Source organism: Lissotriton vulgaris, chromosome 3_2 (assembly GCF_964263255.1).
Source record: "Lissotriton vulgaris chromosome 3_2, aLisVul1.2, whole genome shotgun sequence".
NCBI classification, from domain to species: domain Eukaryota; kingdom Metazoa; phylum Chordata; class Amphibia; order Caudata; family Salamandridae; genus Lissotriton; species Lissotriton vulgaris.
Genome location: NC_141690.1, coordinates 111552917 through 111575736, shown reverse-complemented (window position 1 = coordinate 111575736; position 22820 = coordinate 111552917). Strand labels below are relative to the sequence as shown.

The 22820-nt window shown below is 43.6% G+C and overlaps 1 protein-coding gene across 3 annotated transcripts in view; it reads left to right on the top strand.

Moving 5' to 3' along the window:
- Window positions 1-22820, top strand: part of LOC147725392 (ADP-ribosyl cyclase/cyclic ADP-ribose hydrolase 1-like) — a 355077-nt gene that overhangs the window by 241840 nt on the left and 90417 nt on the right. For all 3 annotated transcript variants that reach the window (XM_086964520.1, XM_086964519.1, XM_086964521.1), the window contains one exon: window positions 1446-1522. In XM_086964520.1, the coding sequence (XP_086820646.1) occupies window positions 1446-1522 (77 nt within the window). The remainder of the gene's footprint in view (window positions 1-1445; window positions 1523-22820) is intronic.

Below are 22820 nucleotides of genomic sequence, written 5' to 3'. Positions count from 1 at the left end.
GCTTGTGCTACGGCGGGTTTATTGCTGCAGCACATGGATCCCATAGGAAAATGGGAAAATGCGACTGCACCATGTACGGTCGCCTCGTAATCCCAATTCCGCAATGATGACGGTCGGAGGCAACTCCGACCAACATCATAATTGGCCCCTAAGTATGTTATGCATTTTTTTTTGTATTAATGCATAAGCTTGAACATTTCAAATTGCTTTATACCAGGAACATTTAGGAACTCCTGGCTCCTTCTTCAGAACACACTTCCCTTTATAAATAATATGGTATCTGCAGAAAGATAAGGGATATTCACTATAGTCACCTCTCTATTGCTATCATTACTATTAGCAGCCATTTGATCTTTCAAACTATATTCACAAACCACAGCTGCATCTTTCAAAGATCTTACCGCCATTGCATGTAGAGAGCTGTAGAGAGCTGTAAATAGCTCAGCATAGCATATGCTGTAAAATATCATAAACAATTTTCTGGTAAACCTGTCAGTGCTTTACAGCATTAAAGGGCCGATTGATTGATCGGGAATGTGTTGGAGTCTTTTTCAGACGAGAGCCCTACATTTAACTTATAATTTACACAGAGGACACATAAAATCCAATCAGGAAAATCCACTCGAGAAAGTATTCAAAGTAGAAACCATGAAGGTTTATTATAATTCAGAATCAAATACAAAAGGCATGTTTCTAGATCATTGAAAGACAAATAATGTGTTTTGGGGGGGGGAAACCGTATTTAATTGCTCCATCTCAAAAAATGAATCTAGTAACTAAATGAACCAGAAACAGAAGGAAATTATAACATTTGTCAACCAATATTTAAACAATGTGGAGTCCCCTAGGATTTAATATTGTCCCCTGTCAAACTTCAGTCTCAACGTTAAGCCCACTAGAGCTGTACTCACCAGTAACATCAAAGTCCCCAACATTTGAATGATATACAACTTTCCTCGAAAGCCTCCTCTGCTCCAGACATTCAACATCTTAACCACTGCCTGTTTCTTATCCATACTGGGATGTCCGCAACATACCTGAAGCTCAAATCCAACATCAACGAATTCCTATTAGCTTTGTAGAAAAACAAGCAAGAATAGTATAAATCTGGCAATATGATCGTGTTAACAAATGTATGGATTCATTTCCAAAGTGCTGTCAAGTATAGGGTCACACGTATGTAAGCACCTATGTATGCAACATAAGAGACACAGTTGAAATTAATTCTAAACAATCCCTTCCTTTTTATCAGTTCCCTCTTAGTAGAGAATCGGATATAAATGTAAACAGTACATGGAAAACATGATGAAAGTTTATCCACAGGATCAGCAATGATTATTGTAAAATGTTGAACTGCCATGGTTTAAAAGTAATATCGAAGGAAAATATAGCTGTACTTGATTTGAATGATTGCAAAGTAAGGATGTGCACATTTTGTTCACCAGTTTGCGAAACAGGCCTGCGGCGTGGTACATGTGATGCTGAATGGATCAACGGCTACTGGAACGATCCAGCCAAACAGGTAGGCCGCTAGTAGTAACCATCATTGTCTATGTTAACAATTATGTGCTAACTAGCATAATTTAATGACATTTTGCAACTGGGACTGACATATCTTTCTGTACATGTTTAAGTGAACTAACACATCTGTAACAATGTTTTGTAAAATGGAAGCCCTGGCCTAGGTACATGTTGTTCAATATACATAGAGAATTTGGAAGGCTTAGCATAGAGAGATACAAACACTAAGGGTCCTATAACGAGTCTGGAGGTCCAAGCACCAGCTTTCCAACCACCCCATCAGGAGATAGCCAGTCAGAACATCTCGGGACGGCCGGCTCCACCAGGGAACCACCTTTCCCTGGCCTTGGAGCAGCAGTCAGTGGCCGCAATATGATCAGTGGGACCACCGTGGTCCCACCGAGCATATTACAAGTTTTCTCTCCTCCAGTGTTTACATGGAGGTTCTTACACACCAAGTAAACTTTGTAGGAGAGGAAACAAAGGGGGCCCTACATGGCACTCATGTTCCTCAACTGCATGTTGTGGATGCACACGGGGGCATAACCTGTGCACCCCAGTATTCATGCACATAGGTTCCTGCACAGCATGGACTTTTGAGTCCATGCAGTGCAGGAACCTTGTAGTGCGGGCCCATTGCTGTGCCTTTTTCATGCCACCCGCCTGCTAGACTACTGAAAAGTCGAAATCTGGCAGCAGGGCGGCTGTGACTTTCGGCAGAGCCACTTTGGTGTGGCGATTTGCACGATTATGACAACAAGTTGTTGTCAGGCCTAAATGTCAGTGATTATAGCAAAGAGGCCAAGGATAATAAAGCCAGGCAAACAGGATAAGAATATGATGCACATGCAGACTGAATTTTCAAGGGATTTCTCCAAGTAGAGGTCAACAATAGAAAGTATGTTGACATGCCATTGTGATTACCATCTCCATCTCCAACATGAATTCCTCTTCAAAGGGTCTAACATATTAAGTGGACATGAAACTTAACCCTATCTAGTGCATACTAAGCATTTATCTGTGTGCACACTTCATCCTTCTATCTTCTAGCAGCATTATTATTCATGAAAGAGTAAATGATAACTTTGTCAAGGACCTTAACACGCGAGGGATGGCTCATTGAAGTACTGAAATGATGCAGATAGAAACTATGGATCCCATCTGGTCGGACTATTACTTGTTTGCTCTTGATACAAGAAATACTGTTCCAATATACAGTATTAAAGATATAATTTACTATTTTTCTACTACTACAGTTTTTAGGTTGAAGTACAAATTCATCGTTACTTAATTTAAAAAAAATCCTCTGTAAGTTCTGAACCTCCCTCCTACTGTTCTGCATTGTGCTATCTAATTGTATCAATGCACATCTATTTAAAATGCAGCCTTCCATATTGTAGCAACCACTCAGTGATAATCATCAGTTCATTTTTATTCCATCACTCAGCAGTCCTCAGTGACTGTCCATATCTACCATCATTTAGTTACCCTCAGAGCTTGTTGAAATGTGCTGTACATCATTCACCAGAATGTATTTTTCCCCATGGCAGTACAGTTGTATGCTCCACCACATGAAATACTGTTGTGAAGATTGTGTGGGTGATATTGAAACAGAAGCTTTCGTCTTAAGGACAGCCCCAACCCATGAATTTCCTATCAGACCTTAGGGGTCTGCTTTGAGGGAAAACGCACATGTCACAGTGGGTCCACCAAATATAAACTGCCCCACCTAGGGTTTCTGAGGGCATTCTCAGATTTATCATCTATCAATTGGTAATGCCTGAGTGTTGTGAGAGTGTTTCTAATGAGTATGGACTAACTAGGATCATGTGACACACAAAGTAACTCTGAGGTCGCTCCATCCCCTGTATATATTTTACTCACAATTCCAATACTTTATTTGCTTAACACTTCACCCAATGTATGGCCTTGGAGACAGAAGTGTCCAATCACTCAGGAAGGGGAAAATGTTTGATGGGTGATGTCACTCTACACTTTTGTAGATATATTCCCCTACCTCTCTTTGTGTGACTCTCTTTTCCCTATGAGGAACAACCTCCTGAATCTTTAGTCTCTGGTAAGTGTTGGTTATGCACTTCATGTACTAGCACAGTCCTTCTCTTCAGGTCATCTTGCAGTCTAATGTCCGAGTGCACACAGGCACACTTTAACAGCAACAAGGAGGAGTCATGGGCAGTCATGCTGAAGGACAGAGGGATCTGCCCATCAGATGGGCACAGACTTATGCTTGCCACAACCCTCTCTTCACAGAATTTCCCTGGTATTCTGGTTGTCTTAATGCGTCTTCCTGATCCCAAATTCCCCCACCGCAATGAATGGCGGACCAACCATAATTCAAGTCATATTTTCTTGGGGGAGGGGACTGCATTGGTAAGTGGGGATCCTCTTTGGGAGATTAAAGATGTTCACTGGTGGCTGTGAACGTGGATCCCTAGGCCTGGTAGATATCACTGAACATACATGATCTTAGAGGGCAAGGTGAAGGTTGCAATTAAAGTGGGCAACATGTCACAGCACCACAGAATCCCAATCACACTACAGTCAGTTTCAGGACCCCACTGAGCTTGTTCAGTTGTTTAGCATGTCCCTGTAACACATAGGGCTGGCTTCTCACAGTACATCTTGCTGGGAGTGCAACTCAAAAACAGATAAACAAATGCTAATATCAGTGAATGTAATGTCAATGGGCCCGAATCACAGAACTAACTTAAGACAAAATCCTAAACTTACTACTTTTGGTATTGACAGAAGTTAGGATTTTGTCTTAAGTTTGCCTTAAGACAGACTTAAGACAGACTTAAGTTAGGATATTGTCTTAAGTTTGTCTTAAGTCTGTGTTAAGTCTGTCTTGTCTGTCTTAAGTAAGACAAAATCCTAACTTCTGTGAATATCAAAAGTAGTAAGTTTAGGATTTTGTCTTAAGTTAGTTCTGTGAATCGGCCCCAATGTATGGTGTGATATATGCATCCATAACAACGTCAATACCAGTAAATGCAATGTCAATGTACACCATAATCTATGCACACATAGCAATATTAATACCAGTAAAACGATGTTGATGTATGCTATGACAAATAATAATGAGAATATCGGTAAATATGATATCAATGAGCGTCATATTATATGTACACATAATAACAAACTTGTATCATTGCTGTCTAATTCACCTGAGATGACCACCCCATCAACCCAGAGTCAGAGATATGTGATCAGACAAACCCTGCCACCGAAACCCAAACATTGCCATTGATAGGCCACAGGTGGGGTTACACTTTTCCGGAAGACAAATGCGCAAACAGGGAAAACCCTGTCCGGTCCCAGGTTGGCCCTTAATATATTTGTGGCCACCTTTTTTAATGACATATGGACCCCTTATATGGAAGGGCAATTTCCCTTGACAACAATAGGGGAAATTAGTCCAATAGGAGGGGGTCAAATGACAGCACAGACATCCCAGGAAACGTGGATATCGAGATTAATAGGTACACATGGTTGGAAGGGAAAGGACAGCCCCTAATTGTACGGAAACTCACATTGTATTTTTTGTTTTTCAGAGTCAAAGGAACTATACTTCATGGTTCAAATGAGAAGTGTGAAGCAATACTGTATATATCAGACCTGCAATGGGGCACCTCCACGTGGATGGATATGTACTATCATATGGTGAGCTTTCTTAAACCCAGCTCGTCCCCGGATGGCAGAGCCTCTACACCCTTGTGACCATACACAACCCAACCCTGGTCATTCCTGGTGAAGATCTGTTGAGTTGTCCTAACCTCCACTACAGAAGTAAACAAATCTTTTAGACTGTTTTTTGAAACTCAAGTAAATGCAGGGGGGTCCATACCCTTTTTACAAATGAAGGAGAACGCCAGCTGGTTATATTTAACCAGGTGGGAAATGATGAAGACAATGAACAAAGCTTAGCACAGCCTAAATGCTATCAAGCATTCCGCCTCAGGGTGATGCAACATTGTTATGTGTTGGGCTTGATGACCATGATGGAGGGTGGAGTGTGAGACAATATTGGTGCTTCCTATTGTCGTTTATTCCTGGAAAGGTTCTAAAAAACGGAACTCTCGTTCTTGCCATCCAAGAACTGCATCATCTACAAGCTGACATGAAGAAGTACGGAGGTGCCCCTGAGCAGGACTGGTTTCAAATAATTTTTTCCGGGCTCCTGCTATGAGTGGCCAAACTGCTCACGCCATTGCTTCCAGTTATCATTGTTGTACTACTGTTGTGTGGTTTCCTACAAATGGGGGTTTCCTGCTGTGAAAACACAGTCCTCAAATTAGGTAGTATGCACTACAGAAACACACACAATCTTGAATAATGTGACTGTCATGACATATGAGAAAAATTATGTCATTAAAAATTCAATTCAACGGGGGAATGTTAATCTCGGTGAATGCGATGTCAATATACGCGATAATCTATGCACGCATAGCAATGTCAATACCAGTTAAAACAATGTCGATTTACGCTATGACAAATAATAATGAGATTGTCAGTAAATATAATATCAATAACCACCATGTTATATGTACAAGAAATAACAAATTTGTATCTTTTTTTTATAACTCTATTTGGATTTTGTCAAACAAAAAGGTTACAGTGGACATAAATGAGAAAGGAAAGGTAAGGGGGAGGAGATGGGAAATGGGAGACAGGCAATCAATCGGGCTCGGATGAGACAGTGAACAAGCAGTCAGTAAATGTGCAGAAAAAGGCCAGCAGTCATTTCCGGTGCAGTCATAAACCTTGGTGTACATTAAGTCCATGTGGCTAGTGACTGACCACAAATTGCATATTCAGTGTATCAGCTATCAGAAGGGCCACTTTTAAGCATTCATACAAATCAAAGAAAATGATTTATCCTATCTCAACTTTACACATCCATGGCTGTACCTGACTATATGGCCCAGTGTAAATTTGTGCCAAAATCAGATACAATTTGTTGTTTTTGTATATCTACAATTAAACATAAAAACAAACAAAGAAAATCATTGTCACATCATCACACCCTGGTTGATGTATATAGAGAGAATTGTGTCGTCTACGTAGCCATACTGCATTAGATGAGTCCCCCATCCTCTTGGTGATTAAGAGAATTAGTGATTATATCGTCGTTACTTTGGCTCATGGAGAGTTCAGGCGTGCCCACTCCTACCTCATGATCCCCATCTTGTCTCCCATCCTCCTGGGTAGGGCTACACCCCCCTTCCCCACCCTTGCGCGTCAGATCCGTCAGTATAGCATCCTATAGCTTGGCAATAGGGTATTTCCGCAGTCCTGCTATTTCCTCCCTGTGTAATGTCGTACTTTCTGCCTGTGCCCATACTAGAAGAGAATTCCTCTAGCCAGCCACTACGGGGGGTTGGCATGTTTTCGACGTTTAATGATTAGCCTTTTAGCTACAATAAGGCTTAAGTCAATAAACCTGGATGTGACTCTGTGTTTCTTTGGTCTAGGATACTAACCCAGAATGTACACCTCACATGTCTGTGGTAGTGTCCTTTCAGTGCACACTGCAAGTGCCACGTTAACCTCCTGCCAGTATGCGTGCAAAGAAGTACAAGACCCAGCATAGGTAGAAAGTCCGCGTTCATCTGCAGACAGAGGGGACATGCTGATGTAGTCATAAGAAAGTATGTATTTATTTTATCTGGAGAAAGATATGCTCTATGCACAATATATGTCTGTATGAGCCTGAATCTGGAGTTGCGTGGTATACTCGTAGGGGTGGCTAATATCATGGCCCATGCACTGTCAGTCCATGGGGTGCCTCTGTCTGCTTCCCATTTTACGTCAGTGATAGTACAGTGTGTGTAAGCAAAGCTTCCGCCAGCCAGTGGATGATGTGGGACCCATTACCCATAACATGTATATATTGCAATAATAGGTGTGTCTCCGGTTCGGTGCTAATGTCGCCCCATGCTGCAGTGAGTGATTGCAAGATAGAGGTATATAATAATAATTGACTTGTGGGTAAATTATATTCTTCCGCTAGGTTTTCAAAAGATATCAGGGCACCGTTGGTGTAGAGGTCACCTGGTGTATATAGGTCCGCCTCATGCCAGGACACCAGCGCCCCGTTGGTGATGCTCATCCTGCCCCTAGGCATTCATAGAAGTGGAAATGAAATGATGGGGAATAAGGGATTGCATTCCTAGTGAGGTATAAACTTCTTTTATAACAACGATGTGCCAGGGCAAGGCATGCCTGCCTTGTGCGTAAGGGCCAGGCAATAGGGTGAAATAATTGGTATATCTGCGATTAGGACCATGGTGGTTGTGTAGTAGCCGTGTCATCTAGGTTAAGACCCATCAGCCACTTTGTCACCCACTGCTGCTGTACGGTCAGGAAATACAGTTCTAGGTTTGGGACCGCCAGGCCACCTCTGTCGGTAGGGGCATAAAGTTTCCAGAGCACTTTCCGGGGGTGACTCTTATTCCGGATGAGATCGCAGAGCAGTCGCTCTAAATCTCGAAAGATAGCGACGGGACATAAACCGGGAGATTGGCAAAATAAATAATAGCTTCGGCAACACCATCATCTTGGAGAGAGCTACTCTACCCATCACGTTCAGTGGAAGATTCTACCAAAACTGGATCTGTGCCCTGATGGCTGATATTGCTCTAATGAGGTTACCCTCCAGGATGTCATTAGGGTCTCTGTAGATAAAAATGCCAAGGTACCAAAAGGTGGATGGGTGCTAGCAGAGAGGGGAGAGTTCATACGAACATTAAGGATTAGAGATTCCATCTCGGAAGGGATACAGCCCCAACTTCGCCCAATTCACCCGGAGACCCGAGATATCTGCAAAGGTACGGAGGGTGTCCGCAATAGTAGCGGGAATATCATGTAAGTCCCTCAGGTATAATAGCAGTTCATTGCATACAAAGAAACTGCGTGTAACTTGTTCCCCCGATTGAATGCCCCAAGCCACACATTCCCTGCTCAGGTGCGCTGCCAGTGGCTCCATAGCAAGTGAGAAAAAGAGAGATGATAAAGGGCAGCCCTGTCTGGTGCCTCTATGTATCCGGATACTCTCTGATATCAATCTGCCAGTCCGTACTTTGACAGACGGTTGCATATAGACCAATCAGACCATGTACAGAAATGAGTTGCCAAAGCCGTATACTCGCAGCACCTCGAAGAGGTCTAGCCATTCGAGAGAGTCAAAGGCCTTTTCAAGTTCTAAGACTAAACAGCTGGGGCGGGGCCATACATCAGTTGTGTAGCATTGCACTCTGAAGAGCCTGTGGATGTTTAAGGCCATGCTTCAGGTTGGTGACAAAACCATTTTGGTCAACATTTACCAAGGTCCGAACTAATGGAGCTAGTCGGGCTGCTATGACGGATGCCAGGACCTTGTAGTCCGTATTAAGTAATGCCAGTGGCCTATATGAGCCCAGCATTTCTGGGTTCCTGCCAGGTTTATGGAGGGAGACCAACAGTGCTTCATTTTGCGAGGCAGAGAGAGTGGGATCTGCTATCGTGGCATCATGTACCTTTAGCAATTGGGGCATCAAGGTATCTGCATAAGCTTTATATAATTTCGACGGCAGGACGTCCGGGGCAGGAGTTTTTCCCGATGCTAGCAAGCGTATGCCTGTCCACATTTCTTCTAGCAGAATGGGATCATCTAGCTCAGTCCTTTGCTCAGGCATATTCCGGGGTAGGGTAATGTCTCCTAGATATCTGTGTATGTCGTCGGGTGTGGCTATACTGTGTGACTTGTATGAAGTATTATAGTGGGATATAAATTATCGGTGTATGCCCTGTTGGGAATATATCATAGTGTTCTGTGCAGAGCGGAGTGAAGTGATGGATGGAGTAGTGTTGTCTTGTCGGATCAGCCAGACTAAGAGTCTGCCAGCATTATCACCCGAGTGATGTGTGCGCGCTGAGTGTGCTGCATAATTCAGGCACCAGAGTCTTTCCAACAATGCAGTGTGTTCCTTCTTACTATGCACAAGTCGCTCACGTGAGCCCTCAACCACCCCTCTCTCCTAAGATGCTAGTCTTCCCTCCAAAGCGGTAAGGTCCTTTTCTAGTTGCTTACGCATACCAGATTGCATACCCAGACAGTGTCCGCGGGTCACTATCTCAAAAGCATCCCATTCTACCAATGGCGACGAGGCAGTGCCTTCATTGTCCTGAAAGTATTGTGCAATGGCCATGCCCAGTGCCTTCCGAAACATCCAGTCCAACAGTGTATCTGGTTGCAGGCGCCATCGCGGTATCAGGGGTGTACCACTATTCCAGTCCATTTGTAAGGTGTGGGGATTGTGGTCAGAATGAGTCCTCCAAAGATACTGAGGCTCCACGACCATTGGCAGGAGATCAGTAGTCACCAGTATCTAGTCGAGACGGACATGTAGACCGTGCGCACCAGAATAGAAGGAGTATACTCTGTTGTGTGGGTTCCTGTGCCTCCAAGCGTCCACCAAATGCCACTGGGCTTCCCAAGCAGTGAATGCCTTTAGAGCAGCAGTCGTGGACGCAACAGGCTGAGGAGGCAAGGAGCGGTCCACGGATACATCCAAAACGCAGTTATAGTCACCCCCCAGAATCATCGGGATCCCGTGCCAAGTAGCTAACTTATTTGATAAGGTAATAAAAAAGGGGACCAGTTCTACATTAGGTACTTAAATGGAGGCAATGATTACATAACAAACTCGTATTGTTGCTGGTGAATTCACCCGAGATGAGGTCCCTGTCAACTCAGAGTCAGAGATACATGGTCAGAGAGTCCCTATCACCAAAACCCAAGCCTACCGATTGATAGATCACAGGTGAGGTTACACTTAGCCCGAAGATAAATGCGCAAACAGAGAAAACCCTGATCGATCCTGCAGATAGGCCGTTACACCACAAACAGGTTCAAGAAGATTGGCCCCCATATAACACATTTGGCCAAAGGCACACGTTCCCAGATGCCACAAGTAGTTAGGAACACTCAGCCAATCAGAACACAGCATGCACACCACACGCAGTGATCACGTGCTCCCCAGACATCTGGACACATACACACTGGCCCACACTTGCTCTCGACAATTTTGAGAGCCACCTGTGTCCCCCTTATCAGGTGGTTTTATTTATGGTTCATGACTAGGCACAGATCTACATGCTTTACAAGAATGTGTAATTGTTTTATTGTACCTCAAGAACTGTATATATCACTGGCACAAACTTCTGTACTTTGAGTCTGTCTGGAGACAGGACTATGTTGATGCTCTCCCAGCCACTGCGTTCAATAAAACCAACTTGATCCTGTTTTGCAAAACGTCTTTTTTCAAAGTAAACCGTGGGGCAACCAGTGGCACACACTCTGGGGTTTTCCTCTAGGCCCGTAGGAATGAATGGGAATAAATTCCTTAATTGTGACTTGCAATTTGCGAGTCAGAATTTGGGAATGTGCAGGAATTACAATATTTTTTGCAATTCCTACATGCATAGCCAATTGCGATTCTTTAATTGCGATTCCTTAATAATTGTAATTAAAGAATCACAATTGGCTTTTTTGATGCATGTGCACGCAAGGGATGAGTGGAATGCTTTAATTAATGTCAGCCACTAGTGATTGCTTGGGCCGCATTCCAGTGTAGCACTAAGTACCCTGGGTTTGCACAGGTTTGGGTGCTTTGCTCACTGTGCAATTGGAACCAAGCTGCATCCTACCAAAGAAACCCAAAATCTACCGAAACCAGTCTAGGTTTGCTTGTGTTGCAGGTTGGAGGGAACCTAGTAGGCTATTACAGCTGGACTGTTTATTTTGGAGGTGGACCAAGGTTGATTTGCATATGGCTAGTTACTGTCTGAAGTCGCATGGTGTGCAAAAAAGTATTGACTGGAATGTTGTTCCAAGTAATTAACAGTGCCAGAGAATAATTCAAGCATTTGATTCATCACTTTTTTGTTTGCTTCAGTGTGACACCTTAAGTATGACTGGTATGCCCTGACAGTGTCCCATTCTCACTGTGTCACTGGAACCAAGCTGCACTCTACTGAAGAGGGCCAAATAGGTCAAAACTGGTTTGGGGTTGCTGGTGTTCCGGTTTGGAGCAATAATAATTCAAGCATTCCACCCATCACTTTTTTGTTTTTCTCCTTACTTAAAAGGCATTAGTTTCTTTGAAAACATTGCCTCATTTCTTTGTACATACATTTGTTGGCCTAGGCCTGGAGCAGAACGGATAAGTAACTTCGCATGGAGCAAGTTTCTTACTTGTTTTAAAAAATGCAAATTTCGGGCTATTTTGTTTGGACATTCCTATATTCTACACATTGAGATTGAGCTTTTCAGCACCCTTTTCTCACTTCTGGAATTATTTACAATTGACTTTTACCCAATTTTCTCAGCTTTCAGTAAAATCTTTCTACATTCACTACTCCTTCATTGAGCAAGATAGGTCTGCATTAAGCATTACTTGCATTATTAAAGACAATTTGTATTTCTATCTGCCTATTCAGTTGATTATAGTATTTACATTCCAAATACATTATTTCAACCACTGTATTTTCTTACTTGTCCCTTTTATTGGCTCTATTGCAATGTGCTTTATTCTCTGCTATTATATTGAAATCCATTTACCCGTACTTTGCATAAAGCACTTCATAACCCATGGAAAACATAAAATAAAAACTACCATTCATTCCCCAGTCTTTCTTTCTGGGTTTGGCTACACACAGCTTATCAGTCTGGATGTCCCCAATGTCATCAATCCTTCAAACAAGTACAGTTAGAAGAAGTACTACTAAAGTGGTGTTTGGGTTGGCCAACGTGATTTATTGGCTTCCATTTTTTTTCATGGTTTGTCATTTCTTTGACAGACTCTCCATAGAGGCTATGGCACGTTAATGATGGTTGCATTGTCCCATTTGTGTTCCCATTAGTATTAGGTAATGGGGGGTCAGTCAATTATTTTACTATACGTAGTTTGTAATTGAAACCCAGTGGAGTACTACGATGTATTTACTTTGCTGGTAAAATTACATTTTTATTGCCATTTTTTATGTGTTTTTTAAAAGTGCATGCTCTTTAGGTGCCTTAGTCTGTCATTAAGACACAATATTATTCACTAATCAACCTTGCATGTTAATTTGTTTTACTTTGCATTGGGCTTTTGGCTTTTTTATTCGCGAAGTAAAGACATTGGCGTGCATAGGCTTTCTTAAAGGGGCAACACAAATACTGGCCATTTGTCACTAAATTTAATTTAACAATTTACTTAAAAAAACGTTATCTTCTGACTTATTTTTATAACAGTCGTCTTTGAGGGTACAGATGAAATCTGCGATTAGAGTCCCTTCATTAACTCCAACGTCAGTGTCCTAATTGCTGTATTGCAAGATGCTGTTTATGGTATTTTCTTTCCAGGACAGCCGGTGATAACACACACTAAGTTGCTCATCTATTATCAAATACTTTGTCTAATAACGGCCAGTTCTATTGGCTTTTCCAGTTCTTGTTTGGGTATTATTGTGAAGAGGGTTGTATTCTCCTATTCAAATAATTATTTTGAACGACCAAGCTGCTCTATGCCACTCTATCTAGATTAAATCAGGCATAGCAAAGTATTTCCTATGGGGCGGAACTTTCTATGACACTTATGTTCTTAATTCATTGCACATAGTTATTAAAACTTGTTTTTGCGGATAGTGTGCCCCAATGTCCTGCATGAATCCTTGAAAATATATTTGCAATTTTATATTTAAAAAAAAATGTCAGTGGATAGACACAGGCCCATATATTGGCTAGGGCGAAGCAGCGCCACCTAAAATGTCTTTTCAAAGCAACTGCTGGTCTGGTTGCGAGACTTTCATAAGAAAACATTTACATTTAAATCATCCAAAGGTCTTCATAATACTAAGGATAGCAAAAACACAACCAAGGCTATCTAAGAACTATGAATGTGTAAAGGAAACTTTCTGACCACCAACGATTAATTGTGAATAGAACTGTCTTTACATGACACATTGTATATTCCATGTGGACGCAATACATTTCAATCTCCTCTATCAATGTCAAAATTGTGTTTATCTTTTCTGTTTTATTTTTTTTTCACTCTCTCCATTTTACTTGTCCTGCAGACCACTTTCATCATGGGACTCCACTTGGTGCCCTTCGGCGCCCAGACCTATGTTCTTATGTTCTAGTTCTCTCTGTAGTATCATTTATAGCACTCAATGTATATTATAACTAGTAACATCTCAATAAGTTCCTTTCTATGGAAAGCTATAATGGTGTGCCCCTATTATCTCCTTCCGAGATTAGTCATTTAGGGGCAGCTGTATGAAACGAAATTGCATTTCTTAATGGCCCGAATCGCAAAGAAATGCATTACTCACTTTAAATTTGTACAAAGGCCTAAACGTGGTCACATAATGCGCTTTTTACCCAGTAGAAATCACATTTTTCAGTTCCCTAACTAGGAAATCGCAAATAGGGATTTCTTATCTGCGATTTCCTAAGCACATGCACAAAACATTTCCTGAATGCAAAATGAGCATTTATGCTATTGCCATCAACTCCAATTCGATGGTAACCATGCGCAATTTAAAAAGATGCAAGCCAAATGCATTTTTTAAAGTGCAATGTAGGGCACAAGCCCCTATGGCATTTGTGAACTTTACAAATGCACCATTTTTTTAGGGTGCATGAAGGGGGGGGGGACTTTAGGCTCATAGGCACCCTTGGTTTTGCATTTCCTTATTTGCCATCCCCTATTAGGAAATCACAAATTTGGAAATGCAAGATAATTCGTACCTCTAGTAACAAATGGTGTAGCATTTCCTAAAAAGCGATTTCTTAATCGTGATTCCTACTCTGTTGGAAATATCTATTTTTGTACATTTCATTTTGCATTTCCTAATAGCAATTTTCTAGGAATCGCTATTTAGGAAATACAATTGGAAGTTTCAAGCATCTGACCTTAAGAAACACTTGATCGCACATTATTTTCATTTGCTGTTAAATATATATATATTAATGTTTATTAGGGGTACGAACTATTCAACTATTTGTCGTACTTTGGAGACCACCCCAGGACGATATGTATATACAAGCACACAAATAAGGGCAGCATAAATAAGAATTATGAAAATGAATTGAACAGCCATGTAAATCCTCTTCTTTTTTGAAGATATTTTCTTCAATCATTTCAATCAATGTCTTAAATAAATTTTCTAAATGTTAAAATGTGGCAAAGCTAAAAAAGTAATGAGAAATCAAAGTACTGTATAATTCATTTTGAAATATTCAGACCTATCAAAAACATAAATTCTAAGAAGAATGAAACACAGTCTTTCAAAAACCTCAAGGTAACAGGTCACTTGTTTATGAAAAAAGCATTCAGAATTGATAAATTCTTAGGGCATGATTTAGATATTGGTGGACGAGTTACTCCGTCACAACAGGGATGGATATTGTGTCCGCTGAAATATAAATCCCATAATCCTATGGGATATAGATTTCGGCAGAGGGGATATCCATCCCTTTACTGACGGAGTAACCTGTCTGCCGAGATCTTAATCAGGCCCTAACAGCCAGATTCATGAAGGTACCATTCTGCGATTAGCAAATTGCGAAAATTAGCGATTTGCAGTTTGAGAATCGCAGAACGGAATTCATGTACAAATGCGATCAAAAAATGCGAATCGCAATAGATCGCAATTGCCGATTGCGATCTTGCCGCAATCGCAAAATAATCACAGAATCGGCGATTTCCTATGTTGAAATTGCGTAATCGCAAATTGCGATATCGCTATTTGCGATCTCGCTAACTGCGAGATCGCAAAAACGGGAAGTCACATTTCGAGCCCACTGATGACATCACAACCAGGAAGTAGGCTCACCACACCCACAAACAGAACACAGAGCCAGGGAGTGGCAGCAGGAAACTGAGGAGCACCAAAACCAACACTGTGCAGCAACCCAGCCAGAAAAAAAGTATCCCAAGATGTCCCAGGATGCAGCAGGGAGCAGTGGGCAGGAGAGAAAGAGGAAAATTAAGTTTTCCGAATTAGAACTGGAGCACCTAATTGAGGGGGTCTGCAAGGATCATGCCCAGCTCTTTGGAAAAGACTCCCGGAGGGTGCCAGAGGCAGAGAAGCGCAGGATCTGGCAGCGCATCCGCGCTAACGTCAATTCTGTTGGTGTGACCCAGCGCTCAATTGATGACCTCAAAAAGCGCTGGTAAGACCTGAGAGGTCATTCTAAGGAGCGGATTGCTGAGAGGCTTGGGAAGCGACTGGCCACCGGTGGAGGGGAACCTGTAGCCACACCGAACACCCTATTGGAGGACCTGATTGAGGACACCATTGCGCCAGAAGCCTGCGTGGGGGTCCTTCAGCTGGACTCATCTCGACCCGGCCAACAACCTGAAGGTAAGTGCCATGGGACTGCGACCCAGTCCTCCAACAATGCCCTTAAGTCCTGAGCTAGCAACATGACATCCCCAACAATGCAGCCCATGCTCACCAAAAAAGCCCCATTGCATTGTGGAAGTTGTAGTGTAATCAGGTACCCGCAGTTAGCCCAACACTGCCAGAGCAGTCAATGCAAAGTAAATCCAAAAGCCAGTCAGGGAAAGCAAGGCTGCATGCATGTATCAACATTGCCTGCGCAAGATACATAACTTTAATCATGCACCCTTTCACATTACAGGTGCAGGTGAGCAAGCCAGCACAGACAGCGAGGCCTTGCACATCGCCGAGAGCCAGGAGGACACTGAGGGTGAGGGCCAGTCCTCCCAACGACCCGGCCCATCACAGCCACCAGCAGTGCTCCCACCACCACCACCTCGTGCGGACAGGGCCACCCCTGCAGCCACAGCCGTGCAGCCAGCACCCCAGCAAACAGCCACAGCAGTGGCACAGGCTCCACCACCAGCGCCTAGGAGGCAGACGAGGCGCACAGCTGGTGCCAGGTCACACACCAACGCACTGAGGCGCCAGCAGCGCCAGGGCCCAGCAGGCACCGGCAGGGCACTTGAAACACCAGATCCAGGCCTGGCCATCGAACGCCGCATGCTGGCAGTGCATCGCACACAGGCGCGTCACATGGCAGCAATGCTCACACAGATGCAGGCGAACGGCCAACACATAGCCCAGATGACCGCTGCAGTCCGTGAGAACAACCAGCTGCTTGTAGCCCAGCAGGACATGACCCGCAGACGCCACCGCCAACTACTGGCCCGCCTATCGGCCTACACTAGGTTCAATCATGTAGTTGGTAATGCTACGTCACAGCTGGCACGAAGGTCACTCACCATGCAGGCCCAGATGGTGCAGTGTTGCCAGGATGTGGCCAGGTCACTAGACCTACTCACCGCAGCAGTGCTCGGCAGCCAGGCCACTGCCCATGAAGAAGCAGAGGGGGCTGATGACGCAAGTGAGGCTGCGTCAACCAACAGCAGTGCATCCTTGCCACCGATGCCTGCACGTCGCCGCAGCAGCAGGCCAACATCAGCAACTAGGGCCAACACTGTCCCTCAGGATGCGGAGAGACGACTTGGGGCGTCTCGTCGTCACCAACCGTGAGGACTCAGACACTCTGAGGGAGGCCATGCAGTCAACCCCTGCAAACCCCCTACCCCAGCATAGGGCGGTATGGAGCAATACTCTCTCCATCAGACAGTTGAATAATTAAAGGCCAATTTATTGTGCATAAACAATAAAGAGTAATGGTCAAACTTGATTCGCACTCATGTCATTATTACATTTGTCATGCATGGGTGCAGTGTTGTGATAGGGGAATGGGTGCACTAGAAACAGTTAATAGTTATTTGGTTGCGGCACCTGTGTCCTTCAGCAGGATCTTCTCCGCGTGCATGACATACATGTGGAGGCGGCCGGTTGTCACCTTCAGACTCACTACCAGATATCTCCACTGGTATCCTGCGCTTGGTAGCAATGTTGTGGAGTATTGCACACACGGCCACGATGCGGCAGCAGACCTCAGGTGTGTATTTGATGGCCCCACCAGTCTTGTGCAGTATGCAGAAACGGCTTTTCAATAGGCCAAATGTCCTCTCTATGCAATTTCTTGTCCGTATGTGTGCAGCATTGTAACGCCGGTGCTGTGGTGTGGCAGGGTTGAGGTATGGGGTGAGGAGGTACTCACGTAGACCGTGGGCGCTGTCACCTGCGGGTAATGAGCACAGGGTGAGTGCCTATTCTGCTCAGATACATGCTCAAAGTGTAGTATTTGGGGACATGTGTACTTACCCAGTAGGTGTCCTTCGCCAAAGTCTCCCCTTGCCAGTCATGTGTGAATGCCGCTGTGCCGGAAGATGAAGGAGTCATGTGTGCTGCCCGGATATTGTGCCACTATGTCCGTGATGTAATTCTTTGCGTTGCATACCATCTGGATATTGAGGGAGTGGTAGGACTTGCGGTTGCGGTACATGTATTCTGTTTGTGCTGGTGGGCAGATGTGGATATGGGTACAGTCAATGCATCCAATAACATGCGGAAAATGTGCAATGTTGTAGAATTTCAGCTTGGTGTCATTTAGGTCCTGTTGGGTGGTGGGGAATGAAATGTAGTGGTGTAGCCGGGTCAGCATTGCATCCAGGAAACTCCTTAGGCAGCGGGACATGGTGGGCTGGGATATACCCCCAGCGACAGCAACTATCCCCTGGAAGCTTCCGGAGGCCAGTAGGTGCAGGCTGCACAATACTTGTACATGGGTGGGAACGGCATTGGTTCTCCTTGTTGGATGCTGCAGCAGGGGGTCTAGGTCCTGGATCAGCTTAATGATCATTGGGCCACTTAGGCGGTACTTGGCATAGATTTGCTCCCTGGTTTGGCCCAGAAGGGTGACCCGCTGCCGGAATATCCGCTCCTGGATCCTACGCCTGTTCTGTGCTGCTCGCTGCAGCCTACGCCGCCTGACCACCATGTAGAGTCCTGGCATTGTGAGAGTCCTCAGTCTCCAGCTGCATGTCCTTTAGTGTGTTTGGTCAGGCCAGCACCTGTATGCAGTTAACTTTAATCAACTTTTTTTTTTTTCTTTTTCTTTGCTGGTTACCACCTGGTTTGGGTTCTCCTTAAATTGCGTGTCGCTAATAGCGATTTTCGTGTTTTTCGCAATCCGCGATTTTTCATGAATGGCAATACCGATTATTTAGCAATTTCACTAATGAATTCACAGAATCCGTGGTTTCTCGCTATTTCTAAATTGCAAATTGGCAGGTTTCAGGATTCTGCGAATTTATTTGCGAATTCGCTATTTTTATTTAGCGCTTCCGCACTTTTGCGACTTTCAATGTCATGAATTGCTTTTACTCAATTTGCAATCGCAATTGCTAAACCGCAGCAATTGCGATTGCAAATTAGCTTCATGAATCTATCGGTTAGTCTTTTTACATCCCTCACAATAGTGTTTGGGAATCTAAAATAAGTCAACATCTTTCAAGTCAATGTCTCCGTCATCCAGTTCAGTCTTCATCAGATATGCCGATTCCAGAGCTGTGTACGCCTTGTTTGGAACTCTCTTTATTTTGCTGATGTTCTTCTCACATCAGTTGTTGTTATACTCCCCTGTCATGAGTCTCCAGTGCTTACATCAGAATTTTTTCTCAGTTCCTCATTTTTCAGTTTCAGTTGATTTCATACCCCTTTGTTCTGACTCTTTTGTACTGCTCTTCTTTTTCTTTCACATTCAGACAGATGAACTTCAAGCAGATAAGCTTTGTTCAATCTTCTATCTTCTTGGAATGCTGGAATTTCCTGGGTAGCTCTAGGTCCTTTTTCTCTTTCCTCTGGATCGAACTTGATTTTTCTTTTTTGATTCACCAGCTTCTTTAACCATCTGTTCATCAGCAGCACACACTCACCTGGTGTGAGATGTTTGGATCCAATATGGCAATCCCCGACACTTCACAGTGGTCTTCGTCAGCAAAATCACTTGCTAGGGTCCATTCCATCTTGACTCAATGAAGACTGATGAAGTCCTCTTGGAAAGAACAAAACATGTTGGCTGGGCTGAAAACATGTCTATGAAGAATAACAACATTGGACTCAAGACTATGGCTCTTGCATATTAATGGACTGAATGAAGAATCATCAATTTTTAGGGACTGATTCACATTATTTGAATAAGAGTGTTAGACCTGCCATCCTTGGCGTGGTTTCCGTTGACCTTTTGCTTTCTGACCTCTTGTTTTTGCTGGCTAAATTTTTGCTGGCCTTAGGAATCTGAGCACTTTACGGCTGCTACCCAGCTCTAAAGTGCAGGTGCTCATTACTTTAAACATGGTAACATTAGTTTTATCCACATTTAACATATTTTATTTACTTATAAATCCCTAGTAAAGTGAATTACATGTGCCCAGAGAATGTAAATAAATGCTACATGGTGTCTGCGAGAGCGACAAGAGTTTATAGTTTTTCCTTAGTCGCTAGTACAATACCAAGCTCTACTATTAGTAAAAGTTTTGTTTGTAGACCAAACCAGGATTGTACAGTATATAGTGATTGTTTTTTGTCATCTTTCTGTAAATTGTGTCCGCAGACAGTGGCCTATTGCCTAGTTTATCTTGTAGTATATCTCAGTGTACATATTTTAGATTGTTATTTGTGACCCACACTTCCCCCGTCCCTGAGTGGTACGAATGTGTTTTGAATGTATGTGATATGCCTGAAATTTTGTATGATTGATGAACTCCAAACACTCCCCTTAGTTTCATATGTCCTTTTGTAAATATGTCCTTTTGTAAATGAAAAAAATAGAGAATTTCCTTCTTTTCTAAACATTGTTAAAATAAAAAAACTATTAAATAGTTACTCCCGTTCTTGATTTTTTCAAGTCCTGTCTTGGCCATTAGTTGCATGAATATTATTTACATCAGCACTGGCACCTCCTTTTGTTCATTGATACTCCGGCTCAGCCTTGCTGATTAGAGCCTTCCCGTAGTTGTTTTCCACTGGTGGGACTGCAGCAAAGATTGTGCCACCCACTTTAGTAGCACTTTAAGCATATCTCAGACCTACAACTGCAGAGCCTGTGCATGCAGTTTTACACTGCCATTGTAAACTGGCAAGTTACTTGCCAAGCCCAAACCTTCCTTTTTTATTACATATAGGTCACACCTAAGGTAGGCTATGGGCAGGGTCAAGTGTATTTAAAAAGTAGGACATGTACATTTAAGTTTTAAATGTCTTGGTAGTGAAATACACTTTAATCACGTTTTTTACTACTGCAAAGACTATCTCTCCCACAGGCTAACATTGGGATTGCTTTATTACATTTTATAAGTGTAATTTCCAATTGGGAAGAGATCGGAAACCCAAATTCGGGTCACTGGACTCAAACTTTAAAAACATAAAAATGTCTTGCTTAAACCATTAGGTGCCTTCTGCCTGTCTCTGGAATGCACGTCTGTGGTGGGTGACAGCTGGATTCCTGCATAGACATATGCTAAAGAAACGATGGATTTAGGCCCAGATCTCTGTAATGGGGTGAATGTATGACATTGTTCTGCATTCTGTCCATCAATTGTTCTTTTTGCATTTGTCACCCCGAGTGGGACGGGTATGCCCAGATGTGGGTCTCGTGCTCTCCATGTCACTTGAGTCAAGCTAGCCTGGCTGATGAGGGGTGAAACCCCTAAACCGGTCCTAGGATTCTTATTTCCAGTCCAGGGAGGACCTGGCCCAGCAATTCAGGCTGGACTGTTCCCATTGGGTGCATGTTCAAGACTGATTTGCATATGGCTGGGTTGAACTGGAATGGCATGGTGAGCAAAAAAACGATGTATTTAGTCCCAGATCTCTGTACTGGGGTGAATGTATGACATTGATCCGCATTTTGTCCATCAATTGTTCTTTTTGCATTTGTCACCCCCAGTGAGACTGGTATGCCAAGATGTGGGTCTCGTGCTCTCCACACCACTGGAGTCAAGCTAACCTGGCTGATGAGGGGTGAAACCCCTACACGCGTCCTACGATGCTTATTTCCAGTGCACGGAGTACTTGACCTGGCAGTTCAGTCTAGACTGTTCCAATTGAGTGCTGGGTCAAGACTAATTTGCATATGGTTGGGTTCAAACTGAAATGTCATGGTGAGCAAAAAAAGATGGATTTAGGCACAGATCTCTGTACTGGGGAGAATTTATGACATTGTTCTGCATTCTGTCCATCAATTGTTCTTTTTGCATTTGTCACTCTGAGTGGGACGGGTGTGCCTAGACATGGGTCCCGTGCTCTCCATGCCACTGGAGACAAGCTATCCTGGGTGATGAGGGGTAAAAACCCCAAATTGGTCCTGGGATGCTTGTTTTCAGTCCAGGGAGGACCTGGTCTGGCAGTTCGGTCTGGGCTGTTTCCATTGGGAGCAGGGTCAAGACGTATTTGCATATGGCTGGGTTCAGACTGGAATGGCATGGTGAGCAAGAAAACGATGGATTTAGGCCCAGATATCTGTACTGGGGTGAATGTATGACAATGTTCTGCATTCTGTCCATCAAGTGTTCTTTTTGCATTTGTCACCCTGAGTGGGACGTGTATGCCAAGCTACATGAGGGTGAGCACAGGTTAACATAACGTGTGTCTATGACTTAACTTTACTAGGATTGTGGTTCCTGCTTATACAGGGTACATACCTTTGTCAACCAGAAACCACATTTCTAACAGTGGTTAGCGACGATGAGGATAAGATTTGTATTTGTACAGTACATACAGTGGGTGGTGTACACTACTATCTATATCTTAGACCAATTCAAACCTTTCTAATTTCACCCTAATTGACATTTTCCAAATGGATTTTGAGCTGGCCAAACTCGAGACCTGCACTGTGGCCCCACTCAAGGGTTTCCGAAAGGGGTTTCAGGTTTCTACCAAAGGCTTCACCAGGAAGGTGGAGCTGCAAAAGGTGCTGAGGGCCTGGATAGAAGCTTGCGATGGAGTACCTATGACCCTAGAGGAGGAGAACACTGAACTGGATGTTGATGAGGAGGTGGACCAGGATTCACTGGAGAGTCTGGGACTGCCTGTGGGGAAGGGGGGCAACACCCTGCCAGGAGCAGTGGTCTCCAACAGGACAGGGAGCATTATGTCATCCAGAGGCCTGTCCGCAGAGGAGCTGGAGGACAGGAGTGAACATTTGAATGAAAGCTGGCTGAGCTCAAAATGGAGAAGAAGATTATTGTGGAGCGCTTGGCTCATGAGAGGAGCTTGAGAGAGCTGGACATAGAGACCAGGAGGGCTGAGTCCAGCCAAGGTATTGGTAGCATTTCATCAGTGTCCTCTGATAAGAGAGTACA